The sequence below is a fragment of the Notamacropus eugenii genome, chromosome 5 (genome assembly GCF_028372415.1).
Source record: "Notamacropus eugenii isolate mMacEug1 chromosome 5, mMacEug1.pri_v2, whole genome shotgun sequence".
NCBI lineage: Eukaryota > Metazoa > Chordata > Mammalia > Diprotodontia > Macropodidae > Notamacropus > Notamacropus eugenii.
The window spans coordinates 414,343,948-414,368,648 of record NC_092876.1 but is presented as its reverse complement, the minus strand read 5'-3'; the positions used below and the strand labels follow the sequence as shown (position 1 = coordinate 414,368,648).

Sequence of the window (24,701 nt, the reverse complement as noted above, 5' to 3'; positions counted from 1 at the left end):
GTAGAAATTGTGTTTAGACCAATAAATCATATCAAATAACATAATAAGCTCCATACATGACTCAGATATAAAAGATCACATCATAAATAAATCAGAGAAAAAAAGGAAGACGTTTTATTTTTCAGATCCATGGATAGGGGAAAGGTTCACGAATAAGTAAGGGTTAAAGAAGATCACAGAAGACAATATGGACAACTTGGATTACATAAAATAAAAAAGTTTTACATAAACAAAATCAGTACAGTTAAAATTAGAAGGGAAAAGTGGACTGCAGAAAAACAATCTTTGGAGTAAGTTTCTCTGACAATGATCTAATTTATAAAATACATAACTGATTTAAATTTGTATGAAAAAAGCCACTACTATTGATAAAATAGTTGAAGTATTTTCAAAGGAAGAAATTCAACCTATCAAAAGCCATAGAAAATAATTGCTCCAAAACACTAATCATTCTAAAAGAAAATGCATATTAAAGCAACTCTGAATTTCTACCTCATACTTGTCACATAGTAAAGCTGATTTTAAAAAATGACAAAATATAGAGGACCTGGGGAAAGAAACCCTAATATACCGTGCTGTAGCTGTGATTGTTTTCAGTCATTTTGGAAAGCAATCTAGAACAATGACCCAAAAGTTGCTAAACTGCATAGCCACACATTCAGTGAAACCACTACTTGACATATCACAATTAGATCAAAGAAAGATTAAAAGGACGCTAATGCTAAAAAATATTTAGATCAGCTCCTTTTAAAAGTGGCGAAGAAGTGATGCAAAGTGAAATAAGCAAAAACAGAAGAACATTGTAAAGGCTAACAATTTTGAAAGACTTAAGATTTCACATCAATGCCAATCAGAATTCCAGAGTGTTAAAGATGCTAGTCATCTCCTGACTTTTGGAAGGAATTTATTTTGCTTAACTATGCATATATTACAACAATTTTGCTTTTTCTTTTTTAAAAAATTAAATTGGTAAAATAAAAAAAATTTTAACAAGAAATTTGTAGAAAGTACAGTTTTTTCATACCGATTTCTTAGGTTTACATTTTTTCCTTCTCTTTCGCCTTCTCTTTGGAGTAGACAACTTCTCAACAGATACTTCATCTTCTGAGCTACTGCAATACCGGATAATTCTACGACGAGATGAGGTTCTTAAAGGAGGTTGAAGATTAATGCCAACATCAGCCCTCCAATCAGAATATCTGGCTGAAGAATCACTATAAAAAAATGTATTAACTAAATGAAACCAGTAAGATTCTTGTCACAAAAATTTATGATTTGTCCTGAATTGATCTTTTAAATTTTCAAAGGAAACAATGTTTAGTTGAATAGTTTAACTATAATAGTAATAACAATATAAATAAAAAGTTGATGTGAGCACAGGGAAGAACTGAGTTCAAGTCCTGCCTCTAACTCATACTGGCTGTGTAAGACTGGGTCAGGCATTCAATCTCTCAGCATCCTAAGCACGCTTCTAAGAGATGGCACTAATCCTCATTAGTACATGTTCCTCTATAGCAGCTGACTACTCTGATCAAATCACAGGTCCAATTATTATCCCTAATAAATGTTAAGAAAATTTATTAACTTCTCCTTGGTAATTACTTACAAAAGGAAATCTAAGACTTCCACTAGTAAATTAAAGAAACTAAAAATCCAATACATGACATCCAAAAAAGCTGACTTGATCTTAGGCATAATGTCCAGAAGGATAAGTAATCATCCTGTTACAGTCTTTAAACTTGGTGAGACCACGTTCTCTATTACCAAAGAATAATTCCTTGGAGGGAATGTGTTTGGAGGAGAGTAACCAATATGGCTTAAGGGTCTGGATAGTCTGAAGAAAAACAAGTCGAAGGAAAAGAGAAGACTAGACCTTAAAGATCATGTATTCCAATCCATTCAATGTATAGGTGAGAAAATTAAGGTCTAAAAAAGTTAAGTGATTTATCTAAGATTGCGCAGTTAATAAACTGAAGAGTTGGGATTTAAAACTAGTTTTTGATTTCAAACTTAGCATTGCCTCCCTTATTCTGCTTCACCTTAACAACACAAAATAACAAAAGATGGAAGAGCAAAAAGGCTGGTTTCAGTTTGATATAAGGGAAAAGGTCATTAACAATGAGAGCTGTCCAGAAGTGGAATGGATGACCCTTCTGAAAGATTGTCCTATCAAAAGAGCCAACAGATGTGACCTACTTTAGCTAGCTACTTCACATCACAAATTACACTTAACATCCTATCTGACCATCCATTTATAGTCATTCATATTTCTACATCCCCTTACTCACTATGTCTAGAAATAGTCATCAAATCAATACCAACATTGCTTCTGAAAGGAGTGCATTAATTGACTTTCCTGTCTCCACTCATCATCTCTCTGACGTTCCAAAACAAAACATACTTCCCTGATCTTAAACGATTATTTCCTTCAATAAAGAATGTAAACTTCTGAAGGGCAGGGACTGTCTTGTTTTGGCATCCCCTAAGCACTCAGTACAATGACTGGAATTTGGTTAGCATTTTACAAATGATTTCTCTGAGACAGCTGGTGACACTTTACCTGGAGGCAGGAAGACCTGAGTCTAATTGCACTCAATATACTTACCAGCTGTGTAACCCTGAGCAAGTCATTTAACATTCATTTGTCTCCATTTCTTCAACTGTGAAATAGGGACCATAGCACTACCTTGCAGGGTTGTTGTGATAACCAAATGATATAGGATTTGTAAAAAAGCACTGAGGACAGGTGCTACATAAATGCTTATTTCCTTCCCCTATTCTTCTTCCATTTTCATTCATCTGTTCTGAACGCACAACAACCAAAAATTAATTAAAAATAAAACGTAATGAATCCGAGGTGTTTCTGGCAGTGTTGCAACTTCACTGAAGCCTGCTTGTGCCCTCAAAGCTGCATAAAGGGGTTGCCAGAGAAAACATGAAAGACACCCTGGACTACAATAGATAGCCCTGAAACTCTGAGACTGTAATTCTCTGAAATACCTGGAATTGTCACTGTCACTTTCACTTTTTTCTTCACTTTTCCATTCTTCTTCCTCCTCTTCTTCTTCTTCAGAGCTCCCAGAATCTTCACTTTGATCTGGAGTTGAAGTGTCCTGATTCAAAAACCAGGGGATGGGGAATACAAAATACAGCAGTAATTTTATCCTTTGATGGAAGGATGGCTTAAAAAACACGCATTTGTACATGTTTTGTATTTACCTATGCTTGTACATATTGTACTGTAGCATAGATTTTAAATTATTTGTACATAGGACATGTTATATTTTTGTCTTTGTATTCCCAGTATGTGGCACAAAGGAAGCATTTAGTAAAACATGACTGGTACTCATACTAATGGTAAATCTGTTATCCTCAAAATAAGATAAATCTGTTACCTCTTTATATTACTTACCAATCAAAATGAAAACAATCACCTTTTTAAACTTGGGTAACATTCTATAAAGTTAGTCCTTTCCATACAACAGCCCTGTAAGGTACACTTCATACATACTATATACCTACTGCCTCCAAGAGTATTCAATTCCCATTGCAGATGCAGCAAAAGAAAATGATTAAAACCAGATAATTATGTCAAAGAAATTTAATGAATGAATTGAAATTGAATTTAAAATGAATGAAATGAAATTTAATGCAGCATAAGGAAATTTTTTAGGAAAGGAGGGCTTGAGGAGGAAGATAAAAATTTCAGTTTTGAACATGTTGAATTTTAAGATGCTTTACAAAGGGAATTCTAGTTTCAGATGCATGATTGGCATTTGGAGAGGTGAGTCTAGAGATCCCAGAAAGGTTAAGGCTGAACAAATAGCTTTGATAATTATCAGCAATTAGAGACTACTCCTGTTGTTAAAAGAAGGGTTGATGAGAATCTGAATTAGAGTCCTGGCTGTGAGAAGGCACAAATACAATAGGCAGTGGAGGCAGAAACAAGATTTGGCAACTGATTGGATACAAGTGGAAAAGGAGGATGAGAAGTCAAGTATATTATTGAGACTGTAATCTTGGCTTTTTAGAAAAACGGTGCCTTCTGCCTTCAACAGAAAGGGCAAAATTCAGAGGATGTGGGGAGGGGAAGTGCAGGATGTAGAAGCAAGATGGCAGAGTGAAAGGTCACAAATGCCAAACCTCCTCCAAAATCTCCCCTACAAAACAACCACAGGAAATATCAAACTGAGTTCTGAGTGGGAAAGGCAAGCAAAAGTCAAAATGAGTTATTTTTTTTTTCAGCCCAGGTTATCTTAGAAAGACCAAAAGAGAAGTCTGTGGAAACTGGAGTTGGGACTGGCTAGAATGTGTGGCAGAAAAGGCATTGGGTGGTGGCCTTGGTAGGCAGCAGCAGTGGGGAGTAATGGCAGAGGCTACAGAGGCAAGTGTCCAGGGACCAGGGATGTTATGACGACTGAAAAAATATGGTCAGAAAGCGATTCCAGAGGACCCCTGCTCTAGCACTGAGTCCAGGACTGGAGGCCATTGGTAGTTCTGTCATCTACTACCTAGTTCTCAGTCACCCTAAGGAGTAAAGTACAGACCAGGAAGTCAGTGACCAGACATTTCCCAAGGTGACATTGCATTTGTCAAGGACTACAAAGTCCTGCACCTGCTATTTTAGTTACTTCTTTGTAACAAGGGAAATTCAAACTACAAATGATCATGACATTAAGAAAAGGAATTAATAAATAGAGGGCAAGGTTTAATACAATTTTAGGCTAATAGCTTACAACTGCATTAAGACATTTCGAATACTGTATTTATCTTCTGAAAGAAAAAAATCACTGTGAGGAATTAGTATAGAAATGATGCAAGTAGAAAAAAAGCAAAGGTCAAACTGAAGGTACAAAATAAATATTCACAATGAACTTGATTCATCAACAAGTCACTAAATTCTTATCAGCATATGTTCGCAATATGCTCGTTAAAGGGAGGGAAAGTGTAATAAATTTACAGATTCCAAGAAAATGCTTTCAAAAGTTTTGGTGACAATAAAGCAGAAAATTTTAAATTCATTTACCCAGCAATGTCAAATAATCTAAAAATTACTAAAATTTTAAAAATTATTTAAATTTAACCATGCAACTGTCAGTAATATATATTATATATACACATGTGTGCATGTGCACGTATACATGCATATAGATGTTTAACTACGGGCACTTGTTTCGGTTATTCAAAGTCAAGCAGCTACGAAAAATTAATGATGATTCAATTTAAAATATTCATTATTTCTTTTGGATTTGCAAATCTGCCCTCAAATATCTGCCTGGTCATATAAAAAATAAAGGAACATTATTCAAAATTAATTTGTATATTTCAATATTTCATTATTTACCTGTCGTATGAAACTATGAGACTCATTTTCTTCCTCAGATGATGATTCAGGGTGATCAAAATTATTTTCATAATCTGAATATTTAGCTCTAAAAATTCTCTGCCTGGACCGGGCCCTTGGGATCATCTAATATGCATACATATAAACATAAGAAAATAAAAAGAAGTGAGAATCAAAGACTTATTAAACGCAAATATTTAAGATACTAAGAATGCTAAAAATTTTTACTTTTTATTACTATTTAAACAGAGCATTTTTAGCATTTCTAATAAATTAGAATAATTTTGCATAATAAGCATTTCTAACAAGAAAATTAGTTATAAGTCAATTATGGGGGGAATATCATTTTATATACTATAGAAAATATTCTTGCAAATCCATGTTTTCAAAAAATACATTTACTACAAGTCATTCCCCAATTAATAAATGGTCAAAGGATATGAACAGGCAATTTTCAGAAGAAATTAAAGCTATCTATAGTCATATGAAAAAATGCTCTAAGTCACTTTTGATTAGAGAGATGCAAATCAAAACAACTCTGATATATCATATCATACCTGTCAGACTGGCTAACATGACAGAACAGGAAGATGATAAATGTTGGAGAGGATGTGGGAGAGTTGGAACACTAATTCATTGCTGGTGGAGCTATGAGCTGATCCAACCATTCTGGAGAGCAATTTGGAACTATGACCAAAGGGCTACAAAAATGTGCATACCCTTTGGACCCAGCAATATCGCTTCTAGGACTATATCCCCAAGAGGTCATAAACTGGGAAAGGGTCCCACATGTATAAAAATATTTATAGCAGCTCTCTTTGTGGTGGCCAAGAACTGGAAATTGAGAGGATGCCCATCAATTGGGGAATGACTGAACAAGCTGTGGTATATGAACGTAATGGAATACTATTGTGCTATAAAAAATGATGAACAGGAAGACTTCAGAGAGGCCTAGAAGGATTTATATGATCTGATGCTGAGTGAAAAGAGCAGAAGCAGGAGAATTTTGTGCACAGAAATGACCACAGTGTGTGAGAGCTTTTTCTGGTAGACTTGGAACTACATAGCAATGCAAGGACTTAAAAAAAAATTCCCAATGGTCTTCTAAGGCAAAATGCCTTCCACATCCAGGGAAAGAACTATGGAATTCAATTGCAGAATGTAGCAGATCGTGTGTGTGTGTGCGTGCGCATGTGCACGCACGCGCATTATGTTTCGGCTTGTTATATGATTTCTCCCATTCAATTTAATTCTTCTACACAGCATGACTATAGTGACAATGTATTTAATGAGAATGTTTGAGTAGAACCTATATAAAATTGTATGCTGTCTCAGGGAGGGAGGGAAAAATAATAATCTAAGTTATATGGTAGTGATTATAGGACACTGAAAATAAATAAAATTAATAACAAAAAAATTATTTACCTGCGTTTTCTCCTGGAAATCCTGAATTTTTCCACTAAGCCAAGATACGTTAAAAGAATTTTCAGACTGATCCTTAAATCCTACCTAAATCCTACTGGAATCAAAGTCTGCTATACATAATAGTTTATTCAAGCATAGAACTCAACCTATCACACGCCACAACACATTTAAGATTCACAGAAACAGCAAGTCAGGACATTCTAAGCAAAGAAGATAATGTAAGTGAAAGCAAAGGTAATAAAAAGTGGAAAGAGCTAAAAATTGTGAATATTACAGTCTGACTAGGAGAAAAAGGAATAGTAAGAAGATGCTGGAAAGGGAAGTTGGGATCCAGACTTTGCTGGGCATTACATAAGAGGGTAACAGTTTCAGCTTTATTCTGAAGATAATGAGAGCAGGACGTACTGAAAGGTTCAGCAATGGAGTGGAGAGAAGCAAAGGCTATATAATACAGAGCTGGGAGCCACTGCCAGAGATAATCAATTGACTGATCCATGGGAGCTAATGAAATTAGCAAGTGATGTACATTATTCAATTCTACAAAAAGTTTTCAAGCTCCTATTATGCACAACTACAGTGACAAAAATGAAACTGCTTCTACCCTTTTTAGAACTTTATATTCTCCTGAGAAATATAAACATGTAAATAGTTAATATGGTAATCTGAAGAGAAAAACAATGGAAGTGTACCAGGGAGTAGGTGGAAACTGATCTGAGCTTACAGCATGCTCCATACACTGTCCCGGTAGCTTGCCTGTGTGAAGGCAAGGAAGAAATGGAAAAAGAATAATATAGCATATATAATCCAGTACAGCTGTAACACAGAGTATCTGAAAAGAAGAATAAGGCAGAAAAGATGGGGTGGAAAAGACCAAAGAGACTTAAATGACAGGCTGCACTTCTACCAAATTCAGTTTACAACATTCTCTCCATTGCTTGTCTGAAGCATTAGTTTCTAAATGCGGTGAATTGAGACAATGTTGAGGGTTCCCCCAAAATAAAAAGCATAATAAGTTCTTATGAAGACTGAAAGCCTCATAATACAGTTTGACTCTGAGATAATGGAACATGCACTAAATTCCTCAAAGATAAAGAAATCATTTAAGAGCAAAGCTACAGAAAGGAAAAGATCCATTAAAGAGGATAACACTGGAATATTTCTGAAAACTTTTAAACAAAACTTGTTAATCTTTGATTACTGCAGTAACTTTTTAATTTAAAAAACTTAGCAAACAATATTCATTTACTGAAAAAAGTTATTTCCCACAGCCCTTTCTTCACTGCTTTGCATTAATACTTGACTCTACAATTTGAATAAGCAAAGCTCTAAATTTTTCTAAAAACTGATTAGAGATTAAAAGTCAGAAAATATATCATTTTAAAAGCAAATGAAGTAATGAGCTTATAAGTCAGTAAGAAAACCAGGAAAATGCTTTGGGAGGTTAGGAAAAAAGGTATGGTGGCTTAGAACATTAGTATATTTCAAATACTTCATTAAATGTCTACTGTGTGGAAGGGCCTTAGATTTTTATATATTTATTTAACGTATATTATATATAATATAAAATAATACAATACGATATAAAAATAAAAATATACAATAAGTGATAACATATTTGTATAATTATATATTTATTTTATATTATATGATTATATATTATTATAATTGGTTGTTGTCCTCCATCTTAGAAGAGGACCGAAATGACATCACCATGATAAAGTGAAATTTCAGTATGTCTGACTGTGATTGATCAGACATCACATCAATCACATCAGACTGTGATTGATTGAGCTTGGAAGGCTCCACCACAGATTGGGCACAGATAGTAAGTGTGAATATTTGGGGTGGATATCTCAAAATTTCTGCATCCTGTGTTTACTTTGTGCTGTCTCTATTCTGCTTTGCTCAAAGAGCACAGCACCCTTTCTGATGTGGGCATGCCATGCTGAGCGGTCCCATGCCACTGTCTCCCATGTTGCAGTCAAATCTAAACTTCCTGAGAGACCCTGAGAGTGTCCTTGTATTGCTTCTTCTGGCCACTATGTGATCTCCTGCCCCATGCGAGTACTCCACAAAAGTCTTTTTGGCAAGCGTACATTTTGCATTTGAACAACCTGGTCAGTCCATTGGAGTTGTGCTCTCTGAAGCATAGTCTGAAATCTCGGCATTTCAGCTCGAGCAAGGACTTCGGTGTCTGCTACCTTATCCTGCCAGGTGATCCTCAGGATCTTCCTAAGACAGTTCAAATGGAAGCGATTCAGTTTCTTGGCATGGTGCTGGTAAACCATCCATGTTTCACAAGTATGTAACAATGAGGTCAGCACAATGGCTCTGTAGACCTTGAGTTTGTAGTCAATTTAATACCTCTTCTCTCCCAAACTTTTCTTCAGAGCCTCCCAAACACTTAGCTAGCTCTGGCAATGCGTGCATCAACCTCATTGTCAATGTGTACATCCCTGGGAAATACACTACCAAGGTAAATGAACTTATCCACAGCATTCAAAACTTCTCCATTTGTTGTAACTGATGGTTCCACATATGGATGGTGTGGTGGTGCCTGATGGAGCACCTGTATTTTCTTGGTGTTAATTATTAGGCCAAAATTAGCACAGGCAGCAGAGAATTGATCCATACTTTGCTGCATCTCAACTTCAGAGGCTGCACTGAGTGCACAATCATGTGCAAACAGAAAATTATGCACCAACACATCCACTACTTTGGTCTTGGCTTGTAGTCTTTTCAAATCAAAGAACTTACCATCAGTATGTAGTTGACCTTGATGCCTTATTCATCCTCATTGAAAGGATTTGTCAACATGGCTGAAAACATTATGCTAAAAAGCATGGGAGCAAGCACACAGTCCTGTTTCACTCCACTGGTGACTAGGAAGGCACAAGAGCACTGTTCATCATCCAGAACCCGGGCAAAACGTATGATATTGATGAACTTCTCCAGGCAACCAAATTTTGACATAATTTTCCATAAGCCCTCATCACTAAGAGTGTCAAAGGCCTTGGTCAGATTCGCAAACATGTACAGACCTCTGCTCTGCTCCTGGCATTTCTCCGGGAGTTATTGGGCAGGAAACACCATATTGACTGTTCCTCTGCCCTTTCTGAAGCCATACTGGCTCTCAGGTATATGCCCATCTTCCAGGTGAAGGATCAGCCTATTAAGGAAGACTCTAGCAAGAATTTTGCCAGCAATGACTAAGAGATCCCCTTGTGATTGTCACAGGACAATCTACTCCCTTTACCTTTATAGAGATGGACAATGGAGGCATCCTTGAACTCCTGGGGGATAACCTCCTCTTGCCATATAACCTGGAAAATTTCAGTGAGCTTTTGTATGAGCAATGGTCCCCCTACCGTGTAAATCTCAGCTGGAATACAATCAGCACCAGGTGCTTTGCCACATGAAAGGAGCCTAATGGCTCTCAAAACCTCTTCTTCAGTTGAAAGTTTAGCTAAGGAGGGATTAACTTCAACCTGAGGTACATGGTCAGTGGCCTCAGCGTTGATTGATGATGGTCTGTTGAGAACACTATGGAAGTGTTCAGCCCATCTCTCTAGGATCATGTCCTTATCACTAATCAATGTGGCTCCATCAGCACTGAGTAGCTGTGATGCATCATAGGTTTTTGGCCCATAAATAGCTTTCAGGGAATCATAAAAAGCACTTTGGTTTGTTACTATCAGCATAAAACTGAATTTCATCTGCCTTCTTACCGAGCCAGGAATCCTGCATCTCTCTAAGCTTTGTTTGTACTTTGTTTTTGATGGAATTAAATGCTTAGAGGTGCATGAACTATCGGGCTGGTAAATCCTGTGGAGTTCTCGTTTTTCATTTAGCAGCTTCTGAATTTTGTCATCATTTTCATCAAACCAGGCTTGGTGTTTGAGAGTGTTCTGACCCAGATGAGCAAATGCAGTGCTGTACACCAAATCTCTGAAAGCTGCCCACTCCTGTTCTGCTCCACTGTTGCCAACTGTGTGTTGACTCAACTTTCCCTCCAAGTTAGCAACAAACTGTTCAAGCTCAGAGAAGAGCTTTAATTTGTTGGCATTAATTCTTCTGGTAGTCATTTTGCCTTGGGGGCAGCACTTCTGATGAATGCGAATATTTATAGTAATATAATAAAATATAATAAATGATAATAAAATTTGAAAAATAACAGTCTAACTCTAGGGTGGGGAACCTGCAACCCTCAAGGCCACATGTGGCCCTCTAGGTCCTCAAGTTTGACCCCTTTTGACTGAATCCAAACTTCACAGAACAAATCTCCTTAATAAAACTTGGACTCTGTCAAAAGGTCACACAAAAGGACCTTTTTCCAGTCATAGTCACACATACGGTTGATACTGTTTATACCATGAATTCTTAAAATTTTTCCACTCTTCACCCTCTTCTGGTTTCAGCAGTATTTGTTGGTGCTGCGTGACCTGAGGGCATGCACAGTGCAAGTGCCCATGCTTTGTGTTCAGAACCAAAGCTGCAGTGAAGCTGTCTGATGCAAGATGGGAAAGCACTGCCAGAAACACCTCAGATTCATTATGTGCTTGATTTTTAATTAACTTTTAGTCATTGCAAATTCAGAAACTTTTTACTGTGGCCAAATTTTTCACAATGCCATGTGGTATTATGAACCCACAGTTTAAGAAGCACTGGTTTATGCCACTTAGAGTACAAATTATCATGGTCAACACAATATAAAGCCTGCTTGAACACACCATGCATTTTCCAAGGTCTTTTGGATCACCTAAAATAGAGTCATAGGTACTTACAAACTCACCAGTAGAAGACTGCTATCAAAAAGAATTTTGGCTGACAAGCAGCTTTAGTGGAAAGTGCTAAGTTTCCCAGATGCCACTCAGGTGGATTGCCAAACCCAACTCATTAATCTCCAAGTCTATTAAAAGTGATGGTCTAATTCAATTAGTTTAGCTACATGTTTTAACTTGGGCAATGTTTTGAGTTCACTTTATTTTCAGGTGTTCTCTTTCAAATGACCACAGGTCTCACAGAAGAGGCCCGGTATTAAAACAAAGTTTGATGCAGTAAATCAGTCAATAAACATTTAGTAAGTGCCTGTCATGCACCACGCCACACTGAGTTCTTCATATCTTACAACTGAGCACATACTCTTAAACTGTCTGATTCTTGACTACTTATCCTTGCTTAAGAGATCAACACTTTGCTGGATGCAAAGTCCCTTTAGAGGGACTCTTCTTTGTAGAAATAAAATGTTTTACATAGAATTTCTCTAAGAAATTATGACAGTCAATGGTGAGACATCCATATTCTTATTCCTTTTCCATTTCTGGAGTGGATACCTTATCTAAACAAGTTGTTTTCGAGACTGCCTTCTTACTGTTATACTTTCTTTCTAATTTAGTACTGATTTTGACCTTTGCTCCAGCTAGTTCAACAATCCTCCAACAAAGAGACAGCTGATTCCAAAATGATTACTGTGTCCCCCCAATCCCAAAAAAGTGATTGCCCTTCAACTGGCAATGAATGAAATAACTACAGTTTGTGAATGGAATGATATATTATTACACTGCAAGAAGCTACAAAAGTATAATCTCAGAAGTAAATGGGAAAACTTTATAAATTGATGCAGTGTATATTAGCAGAATACATAATGTGATTACTATTATAATTCTGAAAGGCAGTCAACTTCAACTTCCTGTAATAATTAATCTATCACTGTGCTACTTGGTTTTAACTGTTTTGTTTATTGCTATCATGTAGAAAGATTCACTGGGAACAGAGGCTTAATATTGGGGAAAAGATTATGATGTAATAAAAAAAATCAACAAAATTTAAAAAATAAAATTATTTTGTCCATTAAAAATAGTCAATTTCACTTTTTTAATTACAAAATTTGAGGCTCACTACTATGAACAGTATTTCCCCATTTTACTGCTGAAGAAAATATTCACCATGGACAGATTTAAGCTTCAGTATTAACTATACTGAACAACAAATGCAAAATCATTCAACAAGGTTGCATAAAAAAATGACAGTTCTTTGTCAGATTACTTTGTTGAATCACAATCCATAACCTGCCCTCTAACTGCAGGCTTGGGGTAGCTAGGTAGTGCAGTAGACAGAGCACCAGGTCTAGAGTCAGGAAAACCTAAGTTCAAATCTGGCCTTACACACTTACTAGCTGTGCGACCCTGGGCAAGTCACTTAACCCTGTTTGCCTCAGTTCCTCATTTGTAAAATGGGCTAGAGAAGAAAATAGCAAACAATTCCAATATCTTTGCCAAGAAAACCCCAAATGAAGAGTTGGACAAGATTTGAAACGACTGAATAACAACAACTGTACCTGCATATTCCCCAAGACTCTATCGGGGAGGGGGGGGGGGCGTGGAGGGGGTCTCTTTTCTCTTCCCTTTATACTCTCTTGGTGACCTTACCAGTTCCTATAGGTTCAATTATCATGTCTACACAGATTCGACATGTCCTAGACCTACATATTCAACTCCAGGCTCTCTCCTGAGCTCCAGTCATACCATCACCCATTGGACATTTCAAATTAGATGCCCCTTAGGCATCTCAAATTCAATATATTTAAAATATAACATAAATCTTTTCTTCCAAATCCATCACTCTTTCAAACTTGTCTACTACTTTCAAGGGCAACACATTATCCTTTTGAGCAACAAGGTTTGCAACCTCAGTATAATACTTGTTATTAAAGCTTTGGATTATGTTCCCCTATCTCTTCTCACAGTCACCACTGTAATTTAGGCCTTTCTCAATTTTCTACGGACTGCTAGAACAAGTAGTATAACTACAACAATAACGAGTATGGCAATAACTGCTCAAGTCCTCTCCCACCCTTTGTATGGTTCACAAACTTATTTTTCTAAAATGCAGGTCTATGTCACTCCCCTACTCAAACACTGCTGGCTTCCAATTACGAGTATAATGTCTATTTGGCATTTAAAGTCTTCTACAATCTGGCTCTAGCCTATATTTCCAATACTGTTATACTTAAATAATTTTTAAACAAAGTGGAATCTAGTCAAAGTAGTCATTTCTCTCCCAAACACAACACTCCATCACCTATCTCTTGGCCTTATGCCTAGAATGCATTCTCTCCTAACTTTTGCCTCTTATAACATTCAAGAGTCAAATATAATATTCAACCCTGAAACTCGAAAGTCACCTTTTACACAAAATTGTTCCTGATCACCTCCCTGTTATTAATGCTTTTTCCCCTCAAAAAAATTTATCTTTTATTTTGGATATATGTGCAACTAACTTTATTCTATGAATGTTACTTCCCTTTGATATCTCTTCAGAAGAAGGGACTTTCACTTTTTTCTTTGTATTCCAAGCACCCACCAGTCCCTGGTACATAGTAAGTACATAAAAAACTTTGTTGATTATTTCTTCAAGTAACCAAAAAACCTGGTGAATATTACTAAGCCACTGGCAACACTTTTAAAGACTCCAGCACAGGAAAGGTTCAGAAGGACTGAACAAGGATAAATCATTAGATTTTCAAAAGAAGGAATATATACTTGGCAAAATATACAGCTGTAAGCTTGATATATACTCCAGGCAAAATTCCAGGACTACTAAGGAAATGGTGAATATCTAGAAAAGTAGGCAGATCATTAAGAGACAGCATGGATTAATCAAAAACAAGTCACACCACACTAGCCTAGTTATATTTTTTGACAGGGTATTTAATAACCTGGAAGATCCAAAAAAAGCTTTAATTACAGTTTACCTAAATTTTAACAAAGTATTTGATATTCTCATGCCACTCTTGGGGGGGAGGGAAGAGAAAGAGGGAATGAAGTTTTATAGGCCAGAAAATAGCAAAATTAAATTCCTTTAGAGCTCAGTGAATGTCACTAATGGCTTCATGTTAGTTTGGAAGAAGGTCTCCTCAAGAGTGCTGCAGGGATCTGTGCTTGCTGTGGATGTGCTGGGAAATGCTTCCAGGCATGTTGTTTAACACTTTTATCAGTAACTTTTTATTTTCAGTCAGGTATGGACTGACCCTTTTAGTCTTAACTCTAAAATTTCTGTGTAATCCTTTGTGTAGTCTGTCTTCGTAATATATTGAGAAAATAATTTAAAATGCAAAGTTTCATTCAAATTGAATTTATAAATTTTCATTTTGTTCCATCTTCAAAAAACAGACTTTAACTATATAGCATACCTTTTGAGTTAGCTGAAGAGGCTTCTTTTTTCTTTCTGTTATATACAGATTTTTTTCCTCTTCACCTTTTCCAATTCTATAATCTTCCAGCTTTCTGTAAGAGTTTATCATTTAGTTTTGGTGCTATTCCTTCAAATATCCTATAAAGTTCTTCAAGACATAATTAAATGTTTTACAAATATCGTGACACTAAAATAAAAGATTCAACTAGGAAAAAAAAGTAAGACTCCTCAAAGTTAAAAGGGAAACCAAACATAAGTCAAGATGAAAAAAAAAATTTAATTTAAAATACCAAGACCTCTTTAAAGGACAGTTAATATGTCTACTTTTTCAGAGAGGGAAACAACACCATTCTTTTGCCTTCTAATCGACCTTGAGAACAATGTTCATGGCTTATTAAACTATCAGCAGACAACCAAATTAGGCTCATCTCCATGAATTTCTGAAGAACATATTTCTTTTTCCTTATGGAAGAAAATAAACTCTACAAATAAGCTGGGACAAGAAAAATAAATTCTACTTAATGAATCTGTGATCTCTCCTAAGAGATCCTAATATTTGCTGATGCCACTATAAAATACTATTATTTCACATCATTCATTTGGATTATTTATGTTCCATCAGCAAAATTTTGAGAAAACAGAAATGAATAAGTAAACAAAACTACTTGTACTGAAGCTTAGCTAGATCAAAGAACTAGCTAGACCATCTATCCTTCTATTATATATATACACACATCTATCCTTATAAGTATACCTACTGTGCTAGTCAATGGATATGTTTTACTTTCCAAAAAGAAAGATATAGTTTCAAAATGATTTTGACAATTATATGTACACACACATCCTGAAATAATAAAAAACACTGAAAAATTTCAAATCCAGATTTTTAAAAGTACCCTTCGACTTGAGAGCTGTATTCAACAGTTTAGATATATCTTTATAAATAAAATTCATTTCCTACTCGTTTTTAAGGAATTTCAAAATAAGAACTATGAAAACAGATTTATAGGGCATATACATGAAAAGGACCTGTGATTTCATTAAAATGTGAAATTTACAGTATAAGAACTCCTCAACTAACACAGATGACAAACTCATCTGGTATGAGTTCTACATAGTGGCCTGTGACACACAAAGGTTAAGTAGCTTGCCATTCAAGTTTTCATAAGGATCTGAACACAGGTCTTCCTGACGTCAGCCAAACAATTGCCACGCTGCAGATCTACCTATGTCTGTATATTCATTCAATGGCTTTTGTAGGATGTAGTGATAAAACCACCAATCTTAAGGGGGAACTGTAAGCATTCCAAAGGCATAACTAGATAATTATATGACATTTTCCTATTTAAAACATACTATGCATATACATACATACTACTCTAAGTTTCTTTAAAAATATAAAAGTATACATATGTACATATATGCTGTTCTCTAAAACAATATAACAAATTAAAATTTTAAACAAACCGGAATATACTCAGTGGCACTTCTGGAACAACTACTCTTCGTTTCCAAGCCTGCAGATCACGTTCTGTAGCAATCTGACTACGTGGAGCATTCTGATGCATCTGACGAACACCTTCCACTTGCCCACTACGACGCAAACCAATATTCGGAGGAGACTGAACATCTAAACTTAGTCGTCTAAAACCTAGGGGAATGTATTAAGTGAAAAAAAAATGTGTCAAGTATTTCATCTTAGTATAAAATTAATTATGAAGAACACAGAAATTTTCCATAGAAAGTAATGCCAAAACTAAATTTACTGAACTTTACAGATATATGTGTGCATACATATAAAATCAAAATTAGAAAATTAGTATTTATCTGACAATAAACCTGAATTTGGAAAATACTCAAGGAAATAAGCATTATCACTAAATTCAGTACTACATAATGGCAAGTCACAAACTAACACTACAATCTTGATTTTTCACTACAGGATGTTTTTGATTAATGTATATCAGAAATAATATGCATAATTACTCTTAAAATCAATACTTTTAAAAATTACAGACAAAAATCTTCATATATGATTATTTAACATCAACTTTATTAACATCCTTTTCATTTGTCAATCAGTATTTAAAAAGAATTCTACTTTGATATTACCTTACTGCTTTAAGACTCTGGGTTCTCAAAGTCTACATAATACCAGTAAACCACAAGCTCTTACAGCAAGCTAGAAAGGCTTACAGTATAGAAATGGTGATGGATTACATCTGTTGTCCTAAAATGCAGAGCAGCTCATCAAAAGAAACTCTGACCAACAGTTGATGAGAAGGCATAGTAAAGCTTAAGAGCCAGAGTTACAAATTGAGGGTATGGGAAGAGAGGGGAAGGGAGGGAATGGGCACTCAAATAAGAACTGGATATACATAAATGCAACATTTAACTGTGTAGGTCCATTCATCAGCCCAAAGATCTGCTGGAGCTAGCTTATGATTTTGCATCTTTCCTTTTTTATTTTTGTTTGTTTTTATTATATCTTAATTATTTTGCTAAAATATTTTCTAATTACATTTTAAAGCTGTACTATCTAGGGTCTTTCTGCCGTGAGTTTGACACCTCTATTCATTGTATAAATGGAAAAGCTGAGGCTGAATGAGAACTGTGACTTCACAGCTCTCTGGGGACTTCCACATTTTTCTAAAGTTATATCATGTTAATTAATATACTGAATTATATGTATATGCTGTTGCTCTTAAATAGTTAATGTGACCTACTTATAATGTAAATATTAAAAGTAAATAAAGGCAGAGAAAGTTTCCTGAGGGAAAGAAGATTTTGCCAGCACTCTTTACAAATCAAAACATAATGAATGCTCCTAACATGCTTTGCTGTTTCCAACTCTTCATAACCCCTTTTGGGACTTTCAAAAGTTACTGGAGTGGTTTTTCATTTCCTTCTCCAGCTCAATTTACAAATGAAGAACTGAGGCAGACAGGGTTAAGTAACTGACCCCAGGGTCACATAGCTGCTAAGTGTGGGAAGCCAGATTTGAGCTCAGGAAGATGAGTCTTCCTAATTCCAAGCCTGGTGTACTACCCACTGTGCACCTACCTGCTCTCCTAACACGCTACCTCACAGGGTTGCTATGAGATAAATTCATTCCTAAATAGCATTGGAGAAACTTTAAAGCACTGTATGTAAATATTACTACATATAAATTTCTGAGAAGGTATAAGGTAGGGAGGCAAAAACACAAAATACCAGAAAAAAGCACTGTACCTGGAAACAAAAAACCTGGATTCCAATTCTAGCCTGGGTAAAATCTTTTAAACTGTCTGATCTTCAGTCTCCTCTCCTCATATATACTTTTCTTCATAAAATCTTTCTTTTCCTACAAGATGGGACTCAACCACAGGAAGCCATTCCTCATTCACTCAACTGCTAGTGCCATCCTTCCCAAACTATTGTCTTTTAATACTTAATGCTTGTTCTTTTTTTTAATACACTGGCTAGAGCTAACCTCAAAATCAGGAAAACTTGGATTCAAGCTTTGCCTGTGACATAGTGGTTGGACAAGACACATCATCTCTCAGCCCTCAATAACTCTCTAAGAAGACTCAGATTTCCACTAACAGAGATTTCTTCATCTACAAGTTCTCTATGCCAATGATATCGTAGCTCAAGTCACTATCTCCTGTTCCCTTCACATTTATCCTATAGAAACATTTATGTGTGTATGTGTGTGTGTATGTGTATGTGTGTACACACACCAATCTTAAAATCTTCATTCTTCCTTCTGTGTATATGTATCTCCATCACCTAGCACAGTGTTTTGCACATAGCAAGCATTTATTAAATGTTTAATTGATTAATGCTTGATTAATAAATGCTAATGAATCAGTAAAATAAATAAATTCAACTATATGGCCTCAGAGACCAGATCTAAGTATATGAACCTATATCAGGAAGAAAAGATGCAGGGAAAATAATGCAGAATAGAAAAAGTTTGTTATGGATCACCTCTGGTATTGTACATCAATATCCCAAATTTATGGGGAACTGACACAAATCCTTAATATTAAGAACCATTTGCTAGAAGTGGCCAAAAAAACCAAACCAAAAAGAAGAGTTTCCAAAAGTATTCATTTCAAAGTATTCAAAATCAGGAATAATTAAAGTAACACAAATTAGGACAATTCTGATGCATCAAGATATTTCAATTCTCTAATGCATCTGTGACATAGATGAGCACTCCCTCCACTGACACAGGTAGTAATCTACCTACACATTCTAATTTCTGCAATTCTTATCCAAGTCTTCAATATAAATCACCATAAAGGATCCACCTGTATGGGTGAAATCTCACTTTACACTCATCCAACAAATTGGCAAAGATGGTAAAAATGTTAAACCTCAATGCTGGCAGAAACATGGAAGAATAGGTATGCTAATTCATTGCTGGTGGAGCTATGAATTGATCTCTCTCTCTCTCTCAAGCAACATGTAATATAAAAAGAACTGCACGGGTGCAGCCAAGATGGCGGAGTAATAGCACCCACTTTCTAGAGCTCTGCCTCCAAGTCCAGCCAAATACTTGTAAAAAGTGACCCTAAACAAATTCTGGACCTGCAGAACCCACAGAAAGATGGAGTGAAGCAAATCTCCAGCCCAAGATAGCCTGAAAAGTCACCAAGAAGTGTCTATCACACCACACAGGGAGCAGAGCACAGTCCAGCATTGGCTGCACCAGCACAGATAGGTCTTGAGGAGACTGAATTTCTCACACCTGTAGTGGTTTCCAGACTTCATGACCCCAAAGCGCTGAGGATAAATTGGAAGGTCAGTGGGAAGAGCCTGTGGGACCAGTGCAGGAAGAGTGGAGTGGTCAGGCCCAGTCCCAGGGCTACAGAAGGGGGAGGGGGCAGAGGAACCAGCTGCAGCCACAGCAGCAGCAAGGGCAAAGACAGAGACTGTTTCTGGAGCTCTAGGTCCACAGATTGTGTGTGGTAGCGGAAATCCAGCAGCTAAAAGTACGCTCCTCCACCCCCACTGGGAGCAGAGAACTACCTTGACAAAGAGCTCAGAAGTCAGGTAAATGGCTGGGGAAATGAGCAAAAACCAAAAAGTGAATCAGATTACAGAACCTTACTTTGGTGACAAGGAAGACCAAAGCATACAAACAGAAGAAAACAAAGTCAAAGCTCTTCCATCCAAATCCTCGAAGAAATATACGAATTGGTCTTAGGGCCATAGAAGAATCAAAAAGGATTTTGAAAATCAAGTAAGAGAAGTACAGCAAAAACTGGGAAGAGAAATGAGAGTGATGCAAGAAAATCATGAAAAACGAGTCAACTGCTCGCTAAAGGAGACCCAAAAATGCTGAAGAAAATAACACTTTAAAAAAAACCAGACTATTCCAAATGACAAAAGAGATCCAAAAAGCCAAGGAGGAGAAGAAGGCCCTGAAAAGCAGAATTGGCCAGATGGAAAAGGAGGTCCAAAAGCTCACTGAAGAAAGTAATTCCTTAAAGATTAGAATGGAGCAGATGGAAGCTAACGACTTTATGAAAAATTCAGATAAGGGACTTACTAAAGTTGAACTATTTACATTGCTACATGAAAAGATAATATTTATAACTCTTGAGACTTTTCTCAGTACAAGAGCAGCTGGAGGGATTATATACATATAGACAGAGAGCACAGGGTGAGTTGAACAGGAAGGGATGATATCTAAAAAAATAAAATGAAGGGGTGAGAGAGAAGTATATTGGGAGGAGAAAAGGGAGAAATGGAATGGGGCAGGTTATCTCTCATAAAAGAGGCAAGAAAAAGCTTTTCCAATGGAGGGGAAAAGGGAGATGGTTGAGAGGGGAAAAAGTAAAACTTACCCTCATCACATTTGGCTTAAGGAGGGAATAACATGCACACTCAATTTGGTATGAAAATCTATCTTACACTACAGGAAAGTAGGGGAGAAGGGGATAAGTGTGATCTAGGGGGGATGATAGAAGGGAGGGCAAATGGGAGGAGGGAGTAATTAGAAGTAAACACATTTGTGGAGGGACAAGGTCAAAAGAGAGAATAGAACAAATGGGGGGGCAGGATAGGATGGAGGGAAATATAGTTACTCTTTGGCAACATGACTGTTATGGAAGTCTTTTGCATAACTACACATATATAGCCTATACTGAACTGCTTGCCTTCTCAGTGGGGATGGGTGGGGAGGGAGGAAGGGAGAGAAGTTGGAACTCAAAGTTTTAAAAACTAATGTTAAAAATTGTTTTTACATGCAACTGGGAAATAAGAAATACAGGCAATGGGGTATAGAAATCTATCGTGCCCTGCAAGAAAACAGAAAAGATGTGGATAAGGGAAGAGAGGGGTGTGATAGAAGGGCTAGAAGATTGGTGGAAGGGGTAATCAGAATGCAAGGTTTTTTGGGGGTGGGTGCAAGGAGAGATGGGAACTCAAACTCTTGTGGAAATGAATGTTGAAACTAAAAATAAGTAAATAAATTTAAGAAAAAAAGATTTGCAGAATTTTTCATATCCTTTCATCCAACTAGTTTTGTTCCTGAAACTATAAACAGGGGGGAAACAAAGACTTTGCTGTACTAATAAAAAAACAACAAAAACCCCAAGTCATAGCAGTTCTATCTACGAAAGCAAAAAGAAAGAAAACAAATACTAATGATAACAGAATGGTGGAATAGAATGATAGATTAAATTTGTGAATAATTAAAAGAAACAGAAAGATTATCTGAGTGACAGAGACTAAAAAAGGCATTTCCAAAGAACAATATACATATGTATGGGTAGGTAAACTTAGGTCATATTGTAGAGCATTGAAAGGCTAACTGCAAAGGACAACACTGGTATTACTTTCTTAAAGTTAAAGTTATCCTTTCTTACTCTTAAGGAAATAAAAAAATTATGAAAACAGCCAAGCTACATAGTATCATAAACACTATATTGTATTGTCCTGCTTAATAATTTTCTCGAACCAATCTTTGTACTTTCTACAATTTGTTAGGCGTGTTAAAACATTTTACCAAGAAAAGAAAAAAAAAAGCTAGTGTCCAGGCAGGCCATTAAAATAAAACATTAAGCTTACTCTGTTTAATGTACTAATAATCTGATCACATCAAGCAATTAAAAGTAAAGTCATTAAAACAGGGCGGTCTCACATTAGTTAAGGGGCAATATGCTGACAGAGGGCTAGCTTCAGAGTTGAAAAAATCCTAGGTTCAAGAGAAGTCTTTGAAAAATACTAGCCCTGGACTAGTCACAATCTCTCAGTGCCACCAAGCAATTCTCCAAGACTCTCACAGACTGTGGCAGATCTGTTAAAGAGAAGTTTCCCTCTAAAGAGGCTCTCTACACTAATGAAGATTCCAAGTCTAGACAAAAAACTAAAAATAGTACTGGAAATGTTTTGGCAGGAATATCAAGACTAGCGTTTTTCTGATTCTAGAATTTCTCTCAAGTTTTCTATAAATTACTACAGGGATTTCCTCCAATAACTACCTAGACTATGACTTCACAGTCTAGCCAATAAGATATTAAATTTTCACCTGTCTGATTTACTCCTGGTGTTTAAGTCAATGCTGTTTAGCAATTTGCCAGTAGTCATCACTGTCCAATATGATAAATTTCACATTGAATATTATGTGTTCAAATTGTGTTTTAAAAACTTCAAAACGTGAAAAACTGGTTTGAGTAAAATGACAAACAACTAGCTTTGCAGATTTACTTTTAAAAGGATTCTTCCAAAGTAATATGTCTCATTCCATATGAGGAATAGTAATGTGGAACCAGGGATTGTAATTATTGCATAATGCTAATCACTAACATTTAAAACCATTTGGAAATGAAATTAACTCCTTACAACAGGTAAGAATTACTATCATCCAACAAAATCTCTTCAATATTTTGAAAATTCTCTCTTGTCAACTAACTTTACATTTCATTAGGTCTTTTAATTGAAATCAACTATAGGTACTCTGGTGGATCCATTTCAGGGTATATATGGAGAACACAACTTCACAAAATCTTCTCAACCAGCTACACAAATCGAGATGTGAAGGTTTTTCCATGTCAATCAACTTATTAAGTGAATAAACTCTTATTTCAATTTTACTTTACATACATTAAAAATAATATTTCTCCCCATATTTATTACCTCTTCTTGGTGTTTCTTCCCCAACTGGAAGATCATTTCGAAAAACATCTTGATTTACTCCTATTCTCTGATCTTGCTGTTGTTGCAACTGTCTTATCATTCCATCAAGAACACCTCTGGCTTCTGGGTTTTGTTCATCCAGATCACTGGTATGTTGGCTTATTATCTGTTCAATGACCTCTCCATCACCTTGCAGGTACAAAGTAAAAGAACTGTTAATATGTAATCAGAAAAATGCTATTTGTTTAACAGAACTTAAAGACTATCTTTAGAAGCTAGTTTCAAATATCTTAAATTACACAAACTCCAACAGATAACTTGTCAAAGGATATGAAGTTCTTTAAAAAAAATTGAAACTATCAACCTAACCAAGCGAAAAAAATGACCCAAACCATTCATAACAGAAATATGAATTAATAAAATAACTCGGGGGTTTCATTTCACACCCTTCAAACTATGTAAGAAAATACAGAACAGTATTAGAGGGAGTGTAAGATGACAAGGACACTATTGACAAAGCTGTAAATTAGTCTAAATGTTCTGAAAAAAAATTTGGAAAGATGTTAAGGAAAGTTATTATTCATATCTTTTGACCCAAATCCCGTTACAACCCATTACCTAACCTCAAAGATCCCATCACTAGGGACATACCTCCTAATGACATAAGTGATAAAGAAAAAGGACTAATGAACATCAAAATATTTATGGCACAACTTTCATAGTAGCAAATACCTAAAAACAAAGTAGATATCCATAGACTGGAGAAAGACCCCCCCCCCCCCACCCAAAAAGAGTAGTGGTATATGGATAGAATGTGGTAAATGAACGTATTATTGTGCTGCAATAAATGATGAATATGATGACTATGCAGAAGCTGGGGAAGATATGAACTAATGAAGATTGATGTAAGCAGAACCTGGTAAACTAGACAATAGAAATTTAAGGAACAAAAGAATCAAAACTCAATAAATGACCAAGCCTAGTCCCAAAAAAAGAGAAATGAGAAGGCAACTCTCCTTTGCTTAGGTGAGGGACAGATATACAACACCGCTAAGTCAGAATTTTTGGACATACTGCTTAGTTTTTCTTTTTGTTTTTCCTTTTTTATTCTTTGGGAAGGATTCACTGGGAAATATATGAAACACAAAAACAAAAGACAGCAAGTGTTTTTCTCAAAATTGGAAATGCAAAAATCCTAAGTATGGATTATCGTTCCCATTATTTGGCACAAGTCAGTGCTTGAACATAAAACAAAATTGTTGAGACAGTCAATAAATAAGTAGCTGCACTATTATCTGCAAAACTGAAATTTAAACTTTAAAAAGCATCACATGGAAGGTATGGTATTTCTTTACCCAATTAATTTTTTAGAAAACCAAATGTTTTATGATTTAGTAGAAAGGAAAGATTCAGTATATGAGTTATGTGACCCTGAGCAAGTCACCTAGCCTGTCTGCTTCAGGTTCCTCATCTCTAAGTGAGGATAATAATTGCACCTATTTCTCAGGGTTCTCAGGGTTGCTGTGAGGATCAAATGAGATAATTACCTGTAAAACATTTTTCAAACCTTAAAGTGCTACATAAATGCAAGAAAAGAATGGAAGAC

General features: G+C 35.9%; 1 protein-coding gene across 3 annotated transcripts in view; it reads right to left on the bottom strand.

Annotated features, from left to right (window-relative positions):
- Positions 1-24,701, bottom strand: part of BRWD1 (bromodomain and WD repeat domain containing 1) — a 156,858-nt gene that overhangs the window by 58,073 nt on the left and 74,084 nt on the right. For 2 of the 3 annotated variants that reach the window (XM_072614790.1, XM_072614791.1), the window contains exons 18-23: positions 23,096-23,284; positions 16,430-16,613; positions 14,961-15,054; positions 5,345-5,470; positions 3,001-3,113; positions 1,025-1,214 (exon numbers count right to left, since the gene is read on the bottom strand). In XM_072614790.1, coding sequence (XP_072470891.1) covers positions 1,025-1,214; positions 3,001-3,113; positions 5,345-5,470; positions 14,961-15,054; positions 16,430-16,613; positions 23,096-23,284 — 896 coding nt within the window. Of the gene's footprint in view, positions 1-1,024; positions 1,215-3,000; positions 3,114-5,344; positions 5,471-8,860; positions 9,002-14,960; positions 15,055-16,429; positions 16,614-23,095; positions 23,285-24,701 lie in introns of those variants that run through there. The other variant, XM_072614792.1, reaches the window with a different exon arrangement.